Genomic DNA, 21,319 nt, shown 5'->3' on the forward strand with positions numbered 1-21,319 from the left:
TTCCCAATTATATCACTTATTTCCAAGTAGTAGCACAGGAAGACTCAGACTTCTTAGACATTATTGACTACTGACTATTAACGACAAATTATCTTAATGCACCCTAGCATGATACAGAATTAAAGTGAAATATAGACACATCTCTAAAAAACCAAAAAGTAAATTATATGTTATGTAGAATTTTTATATTTGCCTTTAGTGATTCCATCCTTTTCCTTCTTGACTTTTTTGCTTTCTTTCTCTTCTTTCTCATTTTTAATGATGTCTGCATTATTCTTTAGTCCTTCCTTTGGAAGCGTTTTGGGCAAAAAGAAAAAAGGAATGGCAGTGAGCACATTCACTCCTGCACAAATCAAAAAGCCAAACCACCATGCACCAACCCAACGAGTATCAGTGGGAGTTATGGTCAGATCATCTGTAAAGAAATATACACATTTTTATTAGCTTGTCACAAATTCCTGCATGACCTATAGAAAATTATTAATATTACAGTTTTCAGGTTTTATCCAAGTACAGAATTTGTAAACAACTTAGACATTCATAAAATTTGTCTGATGATAGGTGGTATTACAATATTGCCTAGCAATAAATTATTTTGGTTCTCTGTCCTCTCCTGTAGGGAATTTATAAATGGATACTCATTAAATAACTATAAGCTCTAATTACATATAAATAATAATTTGATTAAAAGAAATTCAGACCTATGTTGTCTTTATATCTCTTGAGAAAAGGAAACATGGTTGTGGCACAATAGAAAGAGCACTGGATTTTCAGTCAGAAGGTCAACATTTTAATTTGTTTTCCTGCCCCCTGGTTTGAAATATTTGAAAAATTATTTAAACTCCTTTATTCTAGTTGGCACACATGAACCCACTAAAGCAAGAATGACCTGTGATAACATAACTGGAGGTGATTTGTGTATTCTAGACACTATAAATAAATTTTATTGAATTACCTGTGTTCACAGATCCAGTGTCAACATAAACATTTGCACAGAATGATGCTAACAAAAGTCCAATCAAAGGACCAATGATCGCTCCTGTTTCTACAAACCCTAAAAATAAATGAAAATATAAAGTTATAGTATAGTTATATACCCACATAAAGAGTCCTAATTCCCTGAAGAGTCTGAAGACGCATTGTTTGTGCCTCAGATACATTTGCCTCAAATTTCCAATTTGTAAGAAAATTAAGCTTGGTGTACATATAAGTAACAAGTTTGTTTCTGTTAATGTGGAGAAAAAGAACCTCAATATTTAAAGCCACATTCTCTAGTCCTCCAAATTCTTTTGTGTGATAAATCACAGGTAAAATCTGCTGTAGCAACATTGGCTGGGATCATGCTGTTGACAAAACCACAACACAGAGTGAGATTCTTTTGCTGCTTTCTGTAGGCACAGTTTTGGAGGAATTCCAGACCAACACCACATTATGATAATTTTCTCATGACATGTTCCTCAGAAAACCTTCACTCCCACATCTCTGACTTGAAACCTCTTCTTCTGGCTATGTTCTCACTGTTACTGATACTTCTCTTCTTTGATCATGATCTCCTTTCTTATCTTCCACATTCTTGCCTTCTATTCTCATCAGTCCCCACTGCCCTCACGACTTCTTACTCATCTGAAATTTCATCATCAGTGAGCTCATGGCCTATCTGCGATTCAGAATCAAGGCTGAGCCATTCCCAGTGCGGAAAACGCAGACATAACCTTCTTCAGTGTGCTGCTCCTTCCTTTAAAATATGTCTTCTGCCTTCTCCACGGTTCCATAGGCTAGCCACCCCCGTCCACAGACCTGACTTCTTGACCTCAACCCCTTCTATCTTCTCTGAGGTCTTGCTCAACTAGACATGTTTTTGTGTGTGTGTGTGCCGGTTCGGTCTTCCCTGTTCACTGATTACAATATCTCATATCCACCCTGCTTGCTTTCATTTCACTGCTCTGCATTTACAGCCTCACCACTTCCTGAATCTACTCAAATCCTTCCATGTTCTTCTCAAAATACTTGCAGGTAGCACCAGTGTCCTTTTTGCCACTTATTTGGTGTCCTTTTCTGGTCTCTATTCTCCTAACTCTTTATGTTATTTGACATTGCAGGCTAGCTCCTCTTTTGACATTTCCTCCTAATACTTTCACTAAACTATGCATTTATTGTTTACTTTTTCCCTTGTTACTATCCCTTTGATTTTTTCCTTCCCTTTCTTCTCAATAACTAAAAGTGTTCCTTGGTGTTTTAACATAGAATTTCTCACTAACTCAGTTCTCTCTCTCTTTTTTAAAAATTTTATTTATTTACTTGAGAGAGAGAGAGCATGAGAGGGGAGAGGGTCAGAGGGAGAAGCAGATTCCCTGCTGAGCAGGGATCCCGATGTGGGACTCGATCCAGGGACTCCAGATCATGACCTGAGCTGAAGGCAGTCACTTTACCAACTGAGCCGCCCAGGTACCCCACTCACTTCTCTCTCTTAATTTCATTTGTTTTCTCTATGTAAGTGATTCTCAACATTCATTTCTAGCTTTTCTGTTCTCTCCTAAACTTCAAAGCCATACATGGAACTATTTTCTCCCATTGTGTAGCTTATTGATTTATAGTTATTTAATTATATGCATGTGCACATTTATTTCATTTTTTAAGTCTGACTTTTTTTCTAATTTAATTACACACAGGTATTTATCAAATTTGGTTGATTTATAATTATGTAGTTATTTATATACTAAAACTTATATGGACTATGTCTTATTCATCTTAGTACATATAGAGATTATTACTATTATTTCCATATATTATACACCCTAGTATTTATTGAATAAAGAAACACAGATTATAACAAGGTATTTGTTAATTTATTGCAAGCAAGCATTTGTATTCTCTCAAGATAAATATTTGTATTCTTTCAAGATAAATAAATAAGGGATTTGAAAGGACAGAAAAGAAAAACGTCAAAAAAGCTTATTGAAAAATCAATGAATGATCAAAAAGTGCCAAAGATTACTTGGGGCAAGTTTCTCTAAGTATTTTGATCAATCTCAATTATGTATAACTCTGCTCCAATTTTCTTTCACCCTCTTTGACATTTCTGATTCTTAAAATATATGTCTACATTAATAGCAAAATGTGTCCAAACTAAAAATTACACTTTTGTAAATAACAACAGATGGAACAACTAAAGAATACAAATAAGCTATTCATAATAAATTAAGAACATTTAGGAGATTAGTAGACTACATAAGAAGGTAAATCTTATTTTGGTTATTGTAGGAGGTGACATTGATTGATTTTAGAAAAGGAAATTTTAAGAAACATAACCAAAATTATGAACCAGATATTTGTGAAGAATCTGAAAAAGCCTGACTAGCATGGAGAGATTGTGAAGAAACCAAATAGATTGAGTAATAATTGGAGAGATTAGATTTAGTAAAGAAAGAACTAGTATGTTTTATTGACATGGTAAGGAAGACATGATTAAAACATTATTTGAGAAAAAATATACTGCAAGAGTGTTTATTAGAAATTGAAAGAAAATGCTAGTGATAACATGACCAATGAAGATGTTATAATAATCTATAGATGAAGTAATGAAGACCCAAACAAAAATAGAGGTAATGAAAATAGTAAGGAAGATTTTGAATGTAAGAGACATTTTAAAGAAAACATTGGTAAGTCACTTAACAGACTTGGTATAGAATGGTGTCAAGGAAATGGGTGAGTCAAAGAGAACTCCAGGGGTACTAGATCAGTAGTATTTTTAATAGCAAAAAGCAGAGTTAGAAAAGAGGCTCATTTGGAGTTAGCTCAATTTGGTAAACTTTTATTGATGACCAGCTGTACCAAGGTACTCTTCTCGTCAATCTGGAAATCACTGAGTCCAAGTAACTGACATCCACCTGTAAGGAACTTCCTTTCCTGAGAAGAGGTTAAGGCAGATTTTCAAACTCACCAATATATAAAGGAGAGTTTTCAGATTTGGCAAAATCTTCTATGTAGGAAATACCCAAAGGCATGATGGGAGTTTCTCCAATTCCACGTATGATATTTCCTACTAGTACATACACCCACATTAATGATTTCACTTCTTTCACACAGTCTGTATTAAAAGAAAAAAAAAATATTGTAATAGTGTTTTGGTAGTAAAGTATCAGTAATACTTAATTCTAGATTTTTGGTCAACATTTCAATTCTTTTTTTTTTAAGATTTTATTTATTTACTTGACAGACAGAGATCACAAGTAGGCAGGGAGGCAGGCAGAGAGAGAGGAGGAAGCAGGCTCCCTGCGGAGCAGAGAGCCCGATGTGGGGCTCGATCCCAGGACCCTGAGATCATGACCTGAGCCGAATGCAGAGGCTTTAACACACTGAGCCACCCAGGTGCCCCAACATTTCAATTCTTATGTGACATGGCACCTTGTCAATGATTGATACTACTATGTCAGCTATGCATTATTGGACCATCCTATTTGCATTTTCTGACAGGGTACTTAGTATGGCCAAATATAAGTGGTATGCTGGAGCCAGTTCCTACTGTGTTGGGATAGATGAGTGGTATACACATCTCTTTTCAATTTAGTATTTAATGGAAACACATTGCTAGTTCGATGGCAGTATTTACACACACAAATTGACAAACACTAAAAGCCAGAAATTTTTTCCCTCCAGAGAGACAGTCTATCAGCACCTACTGAACCCAGCTGGCTGCTGTGAGAGCTACCCCACTTCTATACTAACTTAGGGAAGAGAAAAAAACAAACACAAATATCTCTCTCTAGAATTGATACTGTGAGATTTCAATAAGAGTCTCTCTGAAGTTTGAATTCTCTACAGCTCTAATTACTTTATAGAAACTAAAAATATTTAACAAGGCAGTAGTCACATTTTCTCTATAGAACCTACTGTATACTGTAACCACCAAATAATTTTTAACAGAGAAACCAACCCCAATCCTTGAAGCAGCGCTGCTCAGTAGAGTAACAAAGAGTAGGCCAAAGGGAACGAAAGGGAGGAAGATAAGCAGTTGTCTGAAAACAGCCAATTCTGTTCTAAGCCTATATGGCTATCAAGCCAGGAGGACACTCTTTAGGGTCCTGTTTTCAGAAAAGTGAATGAAAATTTATTTTTGTCTCCTATAATCTGCCCAGGTACCCACAGATATGAGGCTCCTGAGCTCAGCTGGGCCTGGAAATATCTTGTGAGGTTTATCTCTCAGTTATTCCCCGTCCAGAAAATCATAATGCCCATTTCTGGGTATTCATGGTTTTTTTTTTTTTTCCTATAGTGAGCACAGTGTCTAGAGATCATGGGCAAGTTCTAGGCCTACTCCAGGACAAAATTTAACATGTCAGGTGATCAAAGAATTAATGTACTTTCTGGAAATTCACTAGACTGGGAAGGTTTTGATTTATCTACTACAATGCAGATTTAAAAAAAAAAAAAAAAGGAAATAGAACCTAGGTCAGCCTTTGGAAAAAGTCAGTTCAAGAAAAGAATATAGGCCACCATTGATGTCACAGGTTTTTTTGTTTGTTTGTTTCCCCAGGGAGTTGCTTTGGCTTAGAGTTTCTGAGATAGCTATTCTTACACTCCTTGAAACTGTTTATTTCCTCTGATTCCATGCCAGCAGTGAAATTCCCAGCCTTGGGGATGAATGTAACTCCTAATGATATGAGTCCAGCATAAAAATGTCCCCATCAGAGGAAGAGAAGTTCTGGTCTGAGGTGAATCAGTGGGTTAGTTCCAGACTAAGCATCACCAGATGATTATATAGGTCCCTTCACATATGAAGGAGCAGAAGCTGGCATGTTGGTGTCTGGGACTGCAGGAAGCCAGAAGAAGCACCACTATTGCATCAGAATATAAATTAGTATCTCTGGTAAAGAGGAAGAAGTAGAGCAGAAAGACAAAGTCCTAGTTCAGCAGAAAGAGAATAGAGTAAATCAGAGTCACAGCATATTTGCCTGCTTTCTCTGCTATAGAAGACCTGTGTTATAACACAAATCTTTTTGTTTCTGTTACTCATTTACAAATCATCAGCATAAATCCTGTTTCTAAGATGTTTTCCTCTGTGGAATTAACTCTAAGTGGTCCTTTGGATGGATGTCTTTGACTTATTTTTAACTAACCATTTCAAAGAATAGATAAGACATTCTTATTAAGTATATTCAAATATGAGAGGAATAACATTTAAATTATGGGCCATTTCTATTTCCCTCCATTATCTCCTCCAAAATCTCTGAAAAAAAAATTCTTTTGTTCATTTACCTTACTCACTTAACCAAACGTAATAACATTCAAAGCCCCTCAGCAGAAAGTGTTCAGTTACAAATTCACCGAACAGAAAGCAGTACAATGAAGTAGACAACCTGATGGATCTTCTGTTGGTCTGAAAATCTGGGTTCCATTTTCCATGCACAAGAAACTGTTTGAGGACAAATTGCCTGAAACTGAAACTGTAGATTCATATTCATATCTGTATGAACACAGGGAAAACATGGGGATGTTAAGGAGCCAATGAAGACAATGTGAGCATTGTGCAGATTAACTCCTGCTTCACTTAAGACACAATATCTAAATCCAGGAAAGATTTATTTTCATTTTGCCACCTAATCATCATAAATTAATATAATCAAAAAGAACTTGCCACTCACTGTCAAGGTACAATCCCATGACAGCTAGCTTTCAATTATCTGTATGTGAATGATCTACCTTTTAAATCATCTGACATTAATCTTCAGTGGTTTTTAGGTGATCATTTCCTGGAAATAATTACTGTGGGAGAAGGAACAGAAACCAAGAAAAATAATAGACTCAACAAAATATAATTAAAGGCTTTTGGGGGGAAAAACAACACAACAAAACAAGTCTCCCACTTTCTGAGAATCCAAACAATAATCCCTTCATGTATTCATTAGTGTCCTCAGAGAAACAAAACATGTACCCATCATAATGAGAAACCTTAGGAGAATCTCAAACACTGTGGCAACACAATGTAATGACTTTTTCTTTTCTCATTAGAACAAAAGTGTTAGTAAACTGTGACCATTATCTTAGGCAAATTACCACAAGATCCACATGCCTTTTCCCAGAAAGAAAATTACACGCTGCAACAATAGAGGAAAATATGTCCAGGTCTCTTTGTTAGAAATTGCACTTGGTTGGTTTCTATATTTCTATTAGAGAAGAGAAAGCCAAAAAAAACTTGCCTTTCTGAGTTTCAAATAAGCTAAAGAATTTTATACTTGGATGTCACCAATAGTTGTAATTATTGTGTTACAGAACATAGTAAAAAGGGTTAAAATACCTTCCCCTTAGAATAACTGCCCAGAGATACCTATAGAATTTGGCTATGAATTGTGGACAAAGTCTTCTGTCTCCAAGCCCATGATCCCATGAGACATGGGAGCTTCAGATAAAAAAAGAAACAAAAAACAAAAAATAAAAAACAAAAAACAATACCTTTGACAGAGTGTAGAAAGAAATTAAAATAATAGCTGAATATTACTTGACATTGTCTTGGATGGGATGGGATAGGATAGGAAAGGAAATAAAAGAACAGAAATTCTTCTCCTTGAAACCTCTGATCCCTTCAGAAATACCTGGAAGTTGGAGGATCTTTTTCATTTAAATTACTTCTCAAAACCCAGTAACTCATTCCATGTCCATTCATTCCCCAAACATCCCCAAATGGGTAGTAATGGATTTTAAAATAGGAAAGGAAAAAAAAAAAACACAATACTATGTGGATAAAGAGAAGGGAAGATTTGACAAGAAGAGAGAGTTTAATAGGATTTTGAAAATAAAAAAGCAGATAAGTGAATGATCACTGAAATTGTGGATATGAGAAATATAACCCCGAGTAAGTGGCTATAGGAGAGCAACTAAACACATGCCATACAAACCTGAAAAGCTTCAGGCAAGAAACAAGATACTTCTAATGTGAGAGTATGCATGGTCCCAAACGAGGATTGCTTTAAAGTGTGTATAAGGAGCAGTTAAGCCCTTATAGACATCCTCTGCCATCGCAACTGATTATGACCTTTGTCTCTAGAGACTAAATAGATAATGAGGCTAGGGAAGCCATACTAAAAACTGCAGACATTAGGTTAAAAAAATCTACATACTGAAAATCGAGATTCCCACCCCCATGTGCTGGTAGCCAAGCTCCCACCTCCCAGAAAACAAATTGGAGAATCACCACCTAAGAAAACTCACTGTTTAGGGGCAGTTCTAAGCCACCTAAAAAATAGCCAGTCCCTATACAATCACCCTACAAAGAAGTCCTCCATTAATTAAGCCTTATACACATACACAGAACTTCCAGTTAGCTTGTTGTTGTTACTCCTCTTTCTTAAATATGACTAGATAATCGAGAACCACCAGATATATGGGGAAAGCCTATAACAGTAAAGATAGAGACAGAAACAAATAAAAACTGTACACTCACAGAAAATAGAGACAATGAAGTGAGATGAAGAAAATTTAGACAAAGAAAATTTACAAAAAGACATTGCGTTCTTGAAAGAAGAACAAAATGTTCCTTAAAAGGATACATTCAAGGATCAAAAGAGTTGTTGAAAATTTAAAATGTGATAGCAAAAGTTAGAAATTCATTCAGAACTTTGGAAGATAAAAATGTCTCCCAAAAAGTTACAAAAAGATGAGGATATAGAAAATTGGAGAAAAAAGGTGAGAAATATATAAACTTAATCCAGTATGTACAGAATTCAAATAGTAGAAGTTCTAGAAAGAGAAAATGGGGAGGAGGTGTATCATCAAAGAAATAATACGTGTAAGTTGTCCAGATTGAAGGCACCTAGCACAATGGAAGAAAAGGATTTATACCAAGATAGTTATGATGAATCCAGACTCCAGAGCTTAAAAGAAAACCCCAGTAGCTCCCAGAGAAAAGAAACTGGTCACAGGGATTAGAATGGCATAAGAATCTCAATAGTAATATTGGAAACTAGAAAACATTGGAATGATGTCTCCAAAATCCTTAGGAAGATATTTCTAATTTAGAATTTTATATCATCCAGGCTATCAATCAAATATGAGAGTAGAATAGAATATTTTCAGATGTCCACAGTCTTAAAATTTCTACTTCCTTTACATACTTTTTCAGAAACCTATTAGATTATGTTTTCCACAAAAAGAAGTGAGAGTAAAAAGTAAAGCAGAAGATATGATAGCCTGGATATAAGTTAACTAAATGGAGAATAGAAGTAAACAAATTCCAAGAATAACAGTGAGGGAAGATTTCAAGGAAGGAGCCATGCACCAAGCTTGGGGAGATTCCCATTCAGAGCGCAGACAAAGAATTGATGGTGGCATAGAACTATCTTTAAGACAAAAATGAGACCCTGTGATATGTATGAACATTTTGAGATGTTGCCCCATCAGTGGAGACTTTGCTGATGATTATTGAGAGATAAGAAAGAAAGAAAGAAAGAAAGAAAGAAAGAAAGAAAGAAAGAAAGAAAGAAAATGACTCAAATAAAAAGGGAACAATTATTAAATCCAAGGAAAATAAAGATGATATAAGAAAGGAATAACAACTTGGTTTAGCAATGAAAGATACTTACATAGTCATACACATGGAAGTAGTGAATATAATTTTATAGCAGAAAATCAATATGTGTTACAGAACACAAAAGTATTAACAACTAAAAGGATGAACATTTACTTAGAACCATGGAGAGAAATAACAGAAGAAAGTACTAAAAGATTTGCAAGTAGCTACTCCTGGAAAGCAGTAATATGAACAATGTTGAAGGGACAGGGGACAACTCTTTTTTCAAAATAAATTTAATTTAGTTGATGCACATATTACTTTGGTAAAAGTTAAAATAAAAATCATCCTTCAGACTGGTCTGTCTCTTACTGACCTACATACAAGTAAACAGAACCTCATTGTAATTAGAAATGTCTAAAGACATTTTACCAGGTCCTAAGACTCTTTTCATCAGACTCTACTCCATGAAGTTCCAAATCTCTGTTTCATAGATGGACAAAATGTGACTATGTAAGTGAAGGAAGGCAGCCTAGAGCCCAACTGACTTGTGGAACGAAATCTGCATCTTTCAGCTCCCATTGCTGTGCTCTGTGCTTTTAGAAAGTATTGTTCCTAGAAAGGAAATTTCAAGTTTCATTTCATACAGCCAAAAGTTGAACATAAAAAGTCACCAGAAACTGGAATACTTACCGGTCCATGAGAAAATGAGGTAGAGATTGTAAGAAACACCCTAGGCCCATAACCACACATCCGACACCAATCAGTATAGGTCTATGTAATTTGGTTCCAAAATAACTCACAAATATAATCAACAAAAGATTTCCTAGGAAAAAATTAAGATAAAAATGAATATCTTAATAAGCATGATCAATAGCTTAGCTTCATCCAGTCATTTATTATCTGGCATTTATTGTATAAAAACTATTATGAGTACCAGGACTGGTGCTAGCAATGCATGAAGCAATAAATGAATAAGACACAACCCCTGCCTTGAAGAATGACTCTGTTTCACAATCTCAACAAATATGTAGAGAGATCTCTGTGGAACACGAATATTTAGAGGGCACAAGAGAAGCCATTGAAAGGGACTGAGCAATGGTTCTAAGAGATGTTAAAGACTGTGTGTGTGATTATGTAGCTTAGAAAAATGGGATGCCAAAGTAGGTGTTAGACTATATGTCACCTCTGGCCTTTCTCTCCATGTCTCCTCCATGCTTGAAAAGAGAAGCCAAAGTCAAATTCAGATAGATAAATGTTTTAACTCTTGATTTAAATATAACTAAATATTTATCAATATAACCAACCCAGAGATCTCTGTCTAATTTTACTTCTATCCTTAGAAGTAAAAAAATAGTAGGTCCTCACTTCTCCAACTGGGTCTTAGAAGTAAGTCTTGCTTTGAGAAGTAAATTCAATAATAAATTTATCCACGTCTTAGGATGAAGTTTAAGGATAAAGAAACTAATTGTGGAGGCCCCATTCTAATGGACAAGCCCTTGATAAGAATGGCATAAAAGGTTGTAAGAACAAAACACATGAGGAAGTTCTCATATGATACATTTAAAATTTAGTAATCAATATTTTCCCTGATCCTACTCTGCACAGGAAAACCTCTATGATGAGCTTGAGAACTATAAAAATTTAAAAAAACTCTCCCTTAAGTTTTTAATAATTTTCCAAGTAGTAGTGCATATTTTGAAGACTTTTCTTTCCATATCTGTTTCTCTCTAGTCTGCCTTGTAAGAAGAAGAGATGTCAGCACCTACATTGTTTCATGTGAACAGTGCCCCACCAAGTGCTACCACAGTGACCTCCCTAGGTTTCTAAAATCCCCATCATCAAAGCCATTCACATTGAAGGTATTATCTCTAGAAATCCACCATTGGAAATACATATCCATTTTGGAAACAAAAAGGGAGGAAGAGCCTCCTCTCCACGTAAGGGTGAGCTTTTCAAGCTGCCTCTCTCAGTCGGTAAAATAATCACATGAGAGGGAATAGAAATGGATAGATAAGATTTTATGAAGGGTATGGAGAACATGGTCTATAAAAATTACTGAGGAAAGGTAAGCAAACTAATGCCGCTTTATTGGCATCTGTAAATTGCCTTTCCTCTTCACTTCAGCCATTATTTCAGATCTTCATCATTCTTCTCAAGCCACCTATTGCCACTCACTTTCCATAGTCAATACTTCCTACTTTGTCAAGAAATTGGGGGCAGTCATGTTTCCCACCTTACGGCCTTACCACCTTCCTTCAGTTTCAGAGGTTGCGGTGCCCATCCGACCATCCAAAGTTCAACACCCTATCTGGGCACTCCCATTCTCTCCAGCAACTTACTCCAAGAACAAAATCTCTCTCATACAATTTAAGTCTCTCTTTCTCCACTGTGTTTTAATTACAGATATTCTCTAGTTTCTCTCCAAACCGACAGTCACCTATAGTCACAGATTCTACTTCTTCCCTTCCCCTTCTTTCCCAAAGTCATTGCTCTCTTCCTGCCTTCTAGCTTCTCTATCTACTGTTCAGGTAAAAGTGCCCTGGCCAACATCATAATTATCATACCATAAAACCCGGGGTATAGTTTTCTATCCTTGTCTAACTGGATATGTCTAATGCTTTTGAGACTGCTGACAATTTTTTCTTTTGGAAACTTCTACTCCCTTGGTATTTATCATAATATTCTCTCCTAATTTCCCTCTTAATTCTCTGATTATTCCTTCTCTTAACACTTTGGTGGGCTCCTTTCTTCCACTTGTTCCTTAAATATTGGTGCACCTCAGGGATCCACCGTTTGTCCCTGGTACTTATCTCTCTTTACCAACTCCCTAAATAGCCTCATCTCTTCTTTACTTTTAACAACTACTGGCTTACTCAGTAATCAGTAGCTCCAGCCCAAACAGTTCCTCCAGTGCTTCTAGCTCATATAACTGCCATGCAGACATCATTACTCAAAGACCTCACTGCTAATACCATAAATAGTTTGCCTGAACAGAAATCATCATCATCCCCATAGCCACCAGCACAATCTCGTCCCCCTTCTCTTATTCTCTGGCCCAGCACCACTATCCACTCCACTGCCCAAGATGTAAATCTGGGAATTCCTGTTTTTCTCATCTGCCACATCTAATCTTCCACTAAGTTCTCAGGAACCTAACTCCTCAGTATTTTGTAGGTCACCCTCTTCTCTGTATTTCAATAGTATAATCCTGACTCAGACCCAGACAGCTCTCTCTTGTGCTTTTGTGTTAGCCTGTTAGGATCCTCTCTGGTTGGCTGGCCACCTTTAAACGTATCTCTAACATAGCCACAAGCACGGCCTTGATTAAAGGCAAATCTGACCTTTGTTTCTTTTTAATTTTTTGTTAATTTTATTTATTTATTTGACAGAGAGAGAGAGCTCACAAGTAGGCAGAGAGGCAGGCAGAGAGAGAGAGGGGGGAAGCAGGCTCCCTGCTGAGCAGAGAGCCCGATGCGGGGCTTGATCCCAGGACCCTGAGATCATGACTTGAGCCGAAGGCAGAGGCTCAACCCACTGAGACACCCAGGTGCTCCTGACCTTTGTTTTAAATAGCTGCTCTTAACCTGTGGTGTATAAACAAACCTCCAAGGAGTCTATGAATAGAAATCAGGAGTTCCATGAACTTGAGTGAGAAAAAAAGTTGTGTCTTTTATTTTCACTAAGTTTTAATTAAAATTAATATTAACATTTTCTTTGATAGTGAGAGTAGGTATAAACTATGTAGCATTAACAGTACTTAAGATTTTTTTTTTAAGATTTTATTTATTTATTTGACAAAGAGAGATCACAAGTAGGCAGAGAGACAGGCAGAGAGAAAGGAGGAAGCAGGCTCCCCGCCGAGCAGAGAGCCTGACATGGGGCTCGATCCCAGGACCCTGGAATCATGACCTGAGCCGAAGGCAGAGGCTTTAACCCACTGAACCACCCAGGCGCCCCAGTACTTAAGATTTTGTCAGAGATTGTCACCAATAGAAGTTATAGATATTTGCTTATGATATTACAGTTGTTGCAGATACCTCAAAATATCAACCCTACTTATTACTTAAAAATTAGTGTAGATATTATATTTAGTATATTAGTAAGCACAAATATTACTATATGACAGTCATTTTAATATTTTGATGACTTTACTCAAAGTTTTTTTTTTACTTTTATAATTTTTATTTTATGCAAATTCCATAGCAAGCACACAAGGCTAACCATAATCTATTTCTCACCCCTGCCCATTTCTCCAGACTCCTATCTTAATAATTTCCACATAAGTTTGTGAGTCAATAATATTGGGCTGAATGTTACTCCCCATACAAATTACTATGCTACCTCGCCCTTAAGCTTCTTCTATTGAAATTCCCTTCACATTCATCCTTGTTTCTTCACCTAGAAAACTTTTTACTTATCCTTCAACATCTTCCCCAAGTATTGCTCTGTCCCTGATGTGTGTTCCTATAGGACTTTGCACCTACCTATACCACCAAACTTACTGCATTCAATTAAAATTATTATTGTACATCAATGCTGTCCCTTAGATTGTGAGCTGGGTCCAGGCTGGACTGTATAAAGAGTTTTATCTTTTCTCCATCCCCAGGATCCAGCACATGAGTGGTGCAGAGTTGTGTCGGGGGCGGGGGGGTGGGGGTGGTGTGGTTACACACTAGGAGACAAGATCAAGCATCACCTGTCTCAGTTTTCCCTCTCCTCAAACCCAATTTTTCTTCCAGATATTGATTAAGTATATTAAAGATAACTTGCACCTTGGAGGAAGTAGATGCTACTCTAAAACTGTGAAAAAAAAGGCGTTCATAGTTCTACGCAGCTTTGTTTACAGGAGAAGTCTTTCTCTTCCTCATTCTTCCTGTGTCTTCACATCTTCCCAGTCCTCCACAAAAAGCAGACAGTAAGAATAGATTTTATTCTTTCCTAGAGTCTGTTTCTGAAATAAATTCAGGGAGATAGAAAAACAGTTTCTTTTTCCCTCTGCACTTAGAAAGAAGAATTGTTAACTTCCCAGAAACAGCAGAAGAAAAATATTCATGTTTTCCTCTAGAAAACAGATTCCTTTGTTTTCCATGATATGTATCTTCTAAATAGGAAGATGGAGCTTTTAAAAATTATCAAACGATACAAAATTAGATACAAAAATTCTACGTACCCTGCTACTCATGCTAGATAACCAATAACTATTAGAGTAAAAATTCCGATGGTGAGATATGTGGCAATATTTGATTATTATTTGGGGGATAATATTTAAACTGTTTCTAAGAATATTCCAAAGTTAGCAAGGCTATTCATTCCTTTTGGAAAACATGTTAGTTACTCAGTTAGATTAGATGTCCTAAAATTGCAAGTAAAGAGAATAAAATTCAAAGTAGCTTTATAGATAAAATAAAATATAAAAAGAAGTAATACAAAAATAATTCATTACCAATCTCAAAGCTCCCATTAATAAATCCGACTAGAGATGTAGGGATGTTGAATTGTCTCTCTATTTGTGTGAGCATGGAATTCATATAAGATCCAGAGAGTGTTTTGGATACAAATGCACATGTTATTGCCAGAAGAAACATCTACGGAGAAAAAAATGTGAGAAAACACAGGAAAAGTTTATTTTTGATCATGTATGTTTATATTTGCCACCTGTTGACAAAATATCTTCTACCATAAGACTGATTGTCTCCAAGATAAGTAACTCTTGAATATGCAAGAAACTTTTAATGTGGTCCATTCTTCTGGTCTTTCATGTCATGTTATCTCTTTGAAAACTCAAAGCGGGACTGAATTTTGTAGGTAGTTGTAGCCTCGTTATTTTATAGGCACATCTTGTATATACAAAGAGACAGCCATTCTAAGTAAGATATAGCTAATAGTTTTAAATAGATCTTCAGCACAATAATGCTATCTGTAGTACAAAGAAGACATATACGATAAGAAAAAAAGGAACATGGCATTACACAAAGACATTATTTCTATAGCAAATTTGCTCAGGCTCTCTCCAAAATGATAGATAAGTCATGCAACATTAGATTGCTGCTCACTCCGTTTATTTATTTAAAACCAAGTTATATGTTATAATATATTTACATATATTATATTAAAGTAATTATAAGCCATTATAAAAATGTTTCTAAACTGACCAGGTATTTGCTATAAGAAAAGAATATGAATACAATAAATTTCCATGTATTGAATTACATTTCCTGTATACTGATATAGTTTCAAAGGACAGTCACGTTGATGGGATCCATAAAAAAAAAACAAGGACAACTTAACACATAGAACCATTGTGATCACCAAAAGCTAGTATGGTCTCACTAAAAACATGGAAAAGTAAAAATTTTGGTAGCTTTATTAAATTAGAAAGAAACAGACTTAGATTTCAGTAGAGAATGTGGCAAAGGAGTCTTATATACTGGGTAATAGTATAGTTAGGTAGATTAAGCACTGCTTCAACACCAATAAATTAGTGATGAATAGATTTAGGTCATCTTGAATGGTGGTTTCCAACCCTATGCCATAGACTTTTTTCTTGGTCCCACTTAAAGACATTTCCTGATGACAATTCCATCCTGGGAGACTGTTCAGTCTATGCTCTAGCCAGCATACTCAAATCCCTAAAATCCTCACCCTTCCACCTGCCACATTCCCATTCTTGAACAAACCCCACATTTTATATTGCACCTGTACAGACCCTTCAAAATTATTAACAATCTTTTCTATTTCTCAGTCTTCAACCCAGTCAGGAGCTTTTCATGACCAGCAAATGATCTTTGCAACAGTCATCATCAAACTTATCTCCATCTCTTCCTCTGTAATTCCCCTCCTGCCTTTGAAGGATAGGTGTCCCTTTTTCCATAACAATAAAATCCCTCCACCCGCGCTTTTTGAATCCATTCTTCCCATTTGAGATTATGATTTATCAGTAAATACTCTCTCCTCTATTTCCAACCTCACACCCTTTACTGCCTCTTTCCCCACTATAAAGATATCTAAGATATTTCTGTCTTTGAAAAAAAAATTTTTTTTTCCTTAAGCCCTTATAGTTGCTACTCCAGCTAACACCAGGCTATTTGGAAGAATAATGTAGGTTTATTGCCTAGACTCTAACCTTCCATTCACCCTTTAGTTTCCTACTCTCTGTCTTCTCCTGAAGCTACTCCATGAAAGGTCAAAAACAACTTCTTAGTTTCCATGTTCAGTAGATACTTCTCAGTCCTCAACTACCCTGTTGTCTCTGAATGATTTGACCCCACTAATCACTCTTTTCTTCCTGAAATTCCCTACCCCCGTGTATACCTAAATGTCCACCTACATTCTAGACTCTTTCTATTCAGTCTTCTCTTTGGCCAGCCCCTTTGGGATTTGTCTTATACCTTCTACTCTTTGTGCTATATGTGCTCTCCCTAAGAAATCTCACTTATTCCCATAGCTTTCCCTATCACCCATATGCTGAAATCTCTCAAATGTACACAGTTTAGCTGAGACAATTGCCAGCATTCCTTAGTTGCGTCTAGTTTTGTCCATACCTACACTCCATCCACTTGCCACCACCACTAATTTGGAGCTTAGTAAATATCTGTCAAATGAATTAATAAAATGCATAACTAGCATGTGATTTCACTTCTTAAAATGTTTTTAGTGATTTCCCATAAACAAAAATCTCTACTTTTTTAGATGACAAAAATGTCTCATCTATATCTCAGGATCATCTCCTGCTGCTTGTCCCTGGACATAATGTACTACTTATAGCTTCTTCTTCTTTTTTTTTTTTTTCAGTTTTCCAAGATTTATTGTTTATGCACCACAGCCAGTGCTCCATGCAATACATGCCCTCCTTAATACCCACCACCGGGCTCACCCAACCCCCCACCCCCCTCCCCTCCAAAACCCTTAGTGTGTTTCTCAGTGTTCACAGTCTCTCATGGTTTGTCTCCCCCTCTGATTTCTCCCAACTCACTTCTCTCCCTCTCCCAATGTCCTCCGTGTTATTCCTTATGCTCCACAAGTCAGTGAAACCATATGATAATTGACTCTCTCTGCTTGACTTATTTCACTCAGCATAGTCTCCTCAGTTCTGTTTACTTACAGTTTCTTAATTCACCATGCCATTTCATGTCTCAAGAGCCTTTTACAGGGTGGTATTCCACTTGTAAAGTTTTTCTTCCCCTTATGCATCTGATAAATGTATACTCTATTTCTACTATCAACTCTATCATCATTTCTATTGTGGAGCCTTCCTTGTCTCTCTCCTCCCCAGGCAGCCTTGACTACTCACTCATTACCTACCTGCTGTGTACTGTCTCTATTGTAGCTCTTATCATAATGCACGTTATGTATGTGCTTGGATGCCTATAACCTCCTCCCTCACTATACTGTGAATAATTCAAATATAGGATTCATATATTATTTACCTTTGTATCTTTGGTGTCTAGTAAATACTTAAAGACTAGTAGGCACTCAATACAAGTTTGCTGAATGAGTGACAGAATAAGTATTCAGCAACATCCTGAAGAAGTGGTCAGAGCTGAAAGTAGGTTGAATATAAGACGAAATATAATAGAATTAAATAAATACTCCTATGCTGAGTTGGCTATACCAATGCATTTGGAGAAATCTGAATAGAAATTTATGTGAAAAAGACCTGAGAGATTTAAATAGCAAGCTCAGTATGAGTCAAACCTGTTACTTGGCTGAGAAGATAATATGGCTATATCTTTAGTTGTTTATTCTTTTATAGTAAATGTCATTTGTAGAAACCAGCTTCACATTATAAATCTTTGCAGAGCACATTATTGAGAATAAAAAATTTCATATGATTTTATAACTCAGGTTTTATATTTAAAAGTAAGGTCTACCAAATAACATGTGAATCATATTTGGGAAAATAATTTATTTTTTTTTACACTTAAAGGAAGGAAACTGGGTGAATCATGACCCCATTGTTTTTTCCTAAAACACCTAGATGGGTAGCCGAAAGAGTTTGGTTCTAGTCACAAAGTGAAAGCAACTAGTGGCTATTCTGACTCATATCTGGTGCAAAATAACCTCTATATTTATGTAGCTAGTCTTACTAGCATTAAATAGTACTGTCCAGAGTTCAAAGCAAACTTATTTTGAGTACAGTCCTCTGATGCTTTCTAAAGAATTTTGTTTAATATGCATATTTCTAAGTTCAGAGAAGCAAAAAAAATCTGACTGTTAGGCATTTGGAATCCAATTTTACATGATAAACTTGTCCTCTCAATATTTTGTCATAACATGAACATCAATATCTAATCTTGCCAAACTCCAAAGTAAGCAAATATTAAATTAAGAGCAATTATTTATAAGTAACACCTGACTTGACTTTTTTTTTAATTTAAATTCAATTAGCCAACATATAGTAGTACATCATTAGTTTCAGATGTAGTATTCAATAATTCATTAGTAGCATATAACACCCAGTGCTCATTACCGCATGTGCCCTCCTTACTGCCTATCATCCGGTTACCCCATCCCCCCACCCACCTCCCCTTCAGCAACCCTTAGTTTGTTTTCCAGAGTTAGGAGTCTCTCATGGCTTGTCTCCCTCTCTGATTTCTTCCCATTCAGTTTTCCCTCCCTTCCTTTATGATCCTCTTCACTATTTCTTTTATTCCAAATATGAGTGAAACCATGTGATAATTCTCTTTCTCTGATTGACTTACTTGACTTTTATACTATTATAAAGTGCTATTAATTTTTCTTCCAAGTTTTTATTTAAATTCCAGTTAGTTAACATATAATGTTATCAATAATAATAGCTAATATATATTGAAAGTTTACAATATTCTAGTCATTTTTCCAAGTTTGTAAAGGGGAAAAGTCCTATGAAATAGGAGTATTGTTGTTAGCTATTTCAAAAGAAAGCTGAAGCACACAGAGGTTAAGGAACTTGTCCAAGGTCACATGGCAATTATACAGTTGAACCTTGGTATGAACACAGGGAGCCTACACCTAGATCCTTATTTTTAACCACTCAATTTTAGAAAAAGGACAAGAGAATTTGCAGACAATTTAAGAGGAATTATTTAAATAATTAATATGACATTTTAGCCAAAAGTAGTTTTCTAGTTCTAGATCATAATTCTCTAATTTTATGCACATGTGTAGATTTTCCCTACATGTGTGTGAAGAGAAAACGAACTTTGATAGGGAGAATATTGGTGGCAGTTTTAGTCTGGAAGCCACTTGCTGGCACTAGGTGAAGAATCCAGACAAATTCCCAGATCCCTTGATTTAAAAACAAATTCAAATTTTCTTTGAAGGCAAATGGCTTTGAAGCTATACAAAAAGAATTTGCTCTGAAATAGGCAAGAATACCAGAAACGGCTAACAAAATGGGCATTATTCTTACAGAGAATGATTGATATGTTGCCAAAGCTTGAAGTAAACATTTGTTTTACTGGGTCGTTTTGAAGTAATCATTGTATGCAGATCAACAAAGCATTTCTGCCCAGTGAACCATTTTTTAGGAGAGACCCTTATACTCCTATGGACTAGAAACTCCATAAGGGTGAGCATTAAAATGGCCTTTTGATACAACACATTAAATCCTGGTGTAATATATTATGTGCCTGAAAACTTTAAGATCTTATCTTCCATTTAAGTTCCTCAAAATCATTTCTGATTAAATTGCCTGAATTGATAGCCTTCTTTAACCCTTAGTTTAAAACCAACCTCAGCAAAGCAAGAAATCATTAATATATCAACTAATGTGACATTAACATTAAATCACTTCATGTGAGCAACTTTGCAAGCTCTAGGTTAAAAAAAAAAAAAAAAGGTACATATACATATATCCACACACACACAAGTCCATACCTTCAACTTGGAAAGACATCTTATTCTATGGATTTCAATTCTTTTCTCAATTTCTGCCATGTTGCTCTTCTGAGTATTCCAAGGCCTTTGGGTTTTAAATCTTGATATTTCTTAGTTCTATCCTTTTAAGAAGACAAAAATCTATTAACTGACAAAATCATAAATCATCATTCTTTTGAGGGAAACACGGAATCTGAGTAACAATCAGAATCCATTGTATTACAAAAATACCTGAGAAGCTTTGATTCAGATCTAGAAGAAAATAATGACGTTAGAGAAGATTTAGTTGCTAATTTTCTATTGAGAAAGTTACATCAAATAACTTTAGTTACCCTTTAGTGAGATTAAAGATATTAGAATAATTTGCTATGGTCCCCTTGCAAAATAATGACCACGTGATTAAAACAAAGCTTTTCATTTCTTTAGCCAAACAAATAGAACCAAAGTGAGCTTTTTGGACTTACATGAAAATGCTGCTTTTAAGTACACAAAGACTTTGATTTGTGTTTGTGCTAAAAATCTGCTTCAGCAAGCCTACCAAGGCTCAAAAATCTCTATTTGGCCAGGCTCCCTCTTCAAGTTCTTTGCGTTCCAAGACTTCCCTGGAGTCTCAGGAAGGGAAACGTTTTCTGGGGCACTGCTGATTCAAGGAAACCTGGGGAGATATGGAATTTTAATCATGGAAATAGCCTAAGTAAAAATAACAAATAATTCTATGATCTGGAAAAGAACCCTACAGTTCCATGTTAGAATGTGAGGTTTAGAAGAAGACCAAACATGTAAGTGGAGATCTATATGCCTACACACATAATTAATACAGATATATGTGTATTTACATACATATATATTAGTCACACATTTTTATATGTAAAACAAGATGAGTTAAACTCTATTAAATTCTACTAACCCCTTGAAAAGATTTTGTCTGCTTGTGTCTTGAAACTAGGACATTATTTT

The 21,319-nt window shown here is 35.8% G+C and overlaps 1 protein-coding gene across 4 annotated transcripts in view; it reads right to left on the bottom strand.

Moving 5' to 3' along the window:
• The window catches only part of SLCO1A2 (solute carrier organic anion transporter family member 1A2), a 45,360-nt gene extending 24,351 nt beyond the window's left edge, over positions 1-21,009 (bottom strand). Inside the window, exons 1-8 of one of the 4 annotated variants that reach the window (XM_080811045.1) lie at positions 20,827-21,009; positions 20,363-20,484; positions 14,949-15,090; positions 10,196-10,328; positions 6,357-6,463; positions 3,941-4,087; positions 956-1,054; positions 194-415 (exon numbers count right to left, since the gene is read on the bottom strand). In XM_080811045.1, coding sequence (XP_080667171.1) covers positions 194-415; positions 956-1,054; positions 3,941-4,087; positions 6,357-6,463; positions 10,196-10,328; positions 14,949-15,090; positions 20,363-20,422 — 910 coding nt within the window. In that variant the 5' untranslated portion in view covers positions 20,423-20,484; positions 20,827-21,009. Of the gene's footprint in view, positions 1-193; positions 416-955; positions 1,055-3,940; positions 4,088-6,356; positions 6,464-10,195; positions 10,329-14,948; positions 15,091-20,362; positions 20,485-20,593; positions 20,805-20,826 lie in introns of those variants that run through there. The other 3 variants (XM_080811044.1, XM_080811046.1, XM_080811047.1) reach the window with 3 other exon arrangements.
• Between the last annotated feature and the right edge of the window lie 310 nt (positions 21,010-21,319).

This window comes from Martes martes (assembly GCF_963455335.1).
Source record: "Martes martes genome assembly, chromosome: 8".
Classification (NCBI taxonomy): domain Eukaryota; kingdom Metazoa; phylum Chordata; class Mammalia; order Carnivora; family Mustelidae; genus Martes; species Martes martes.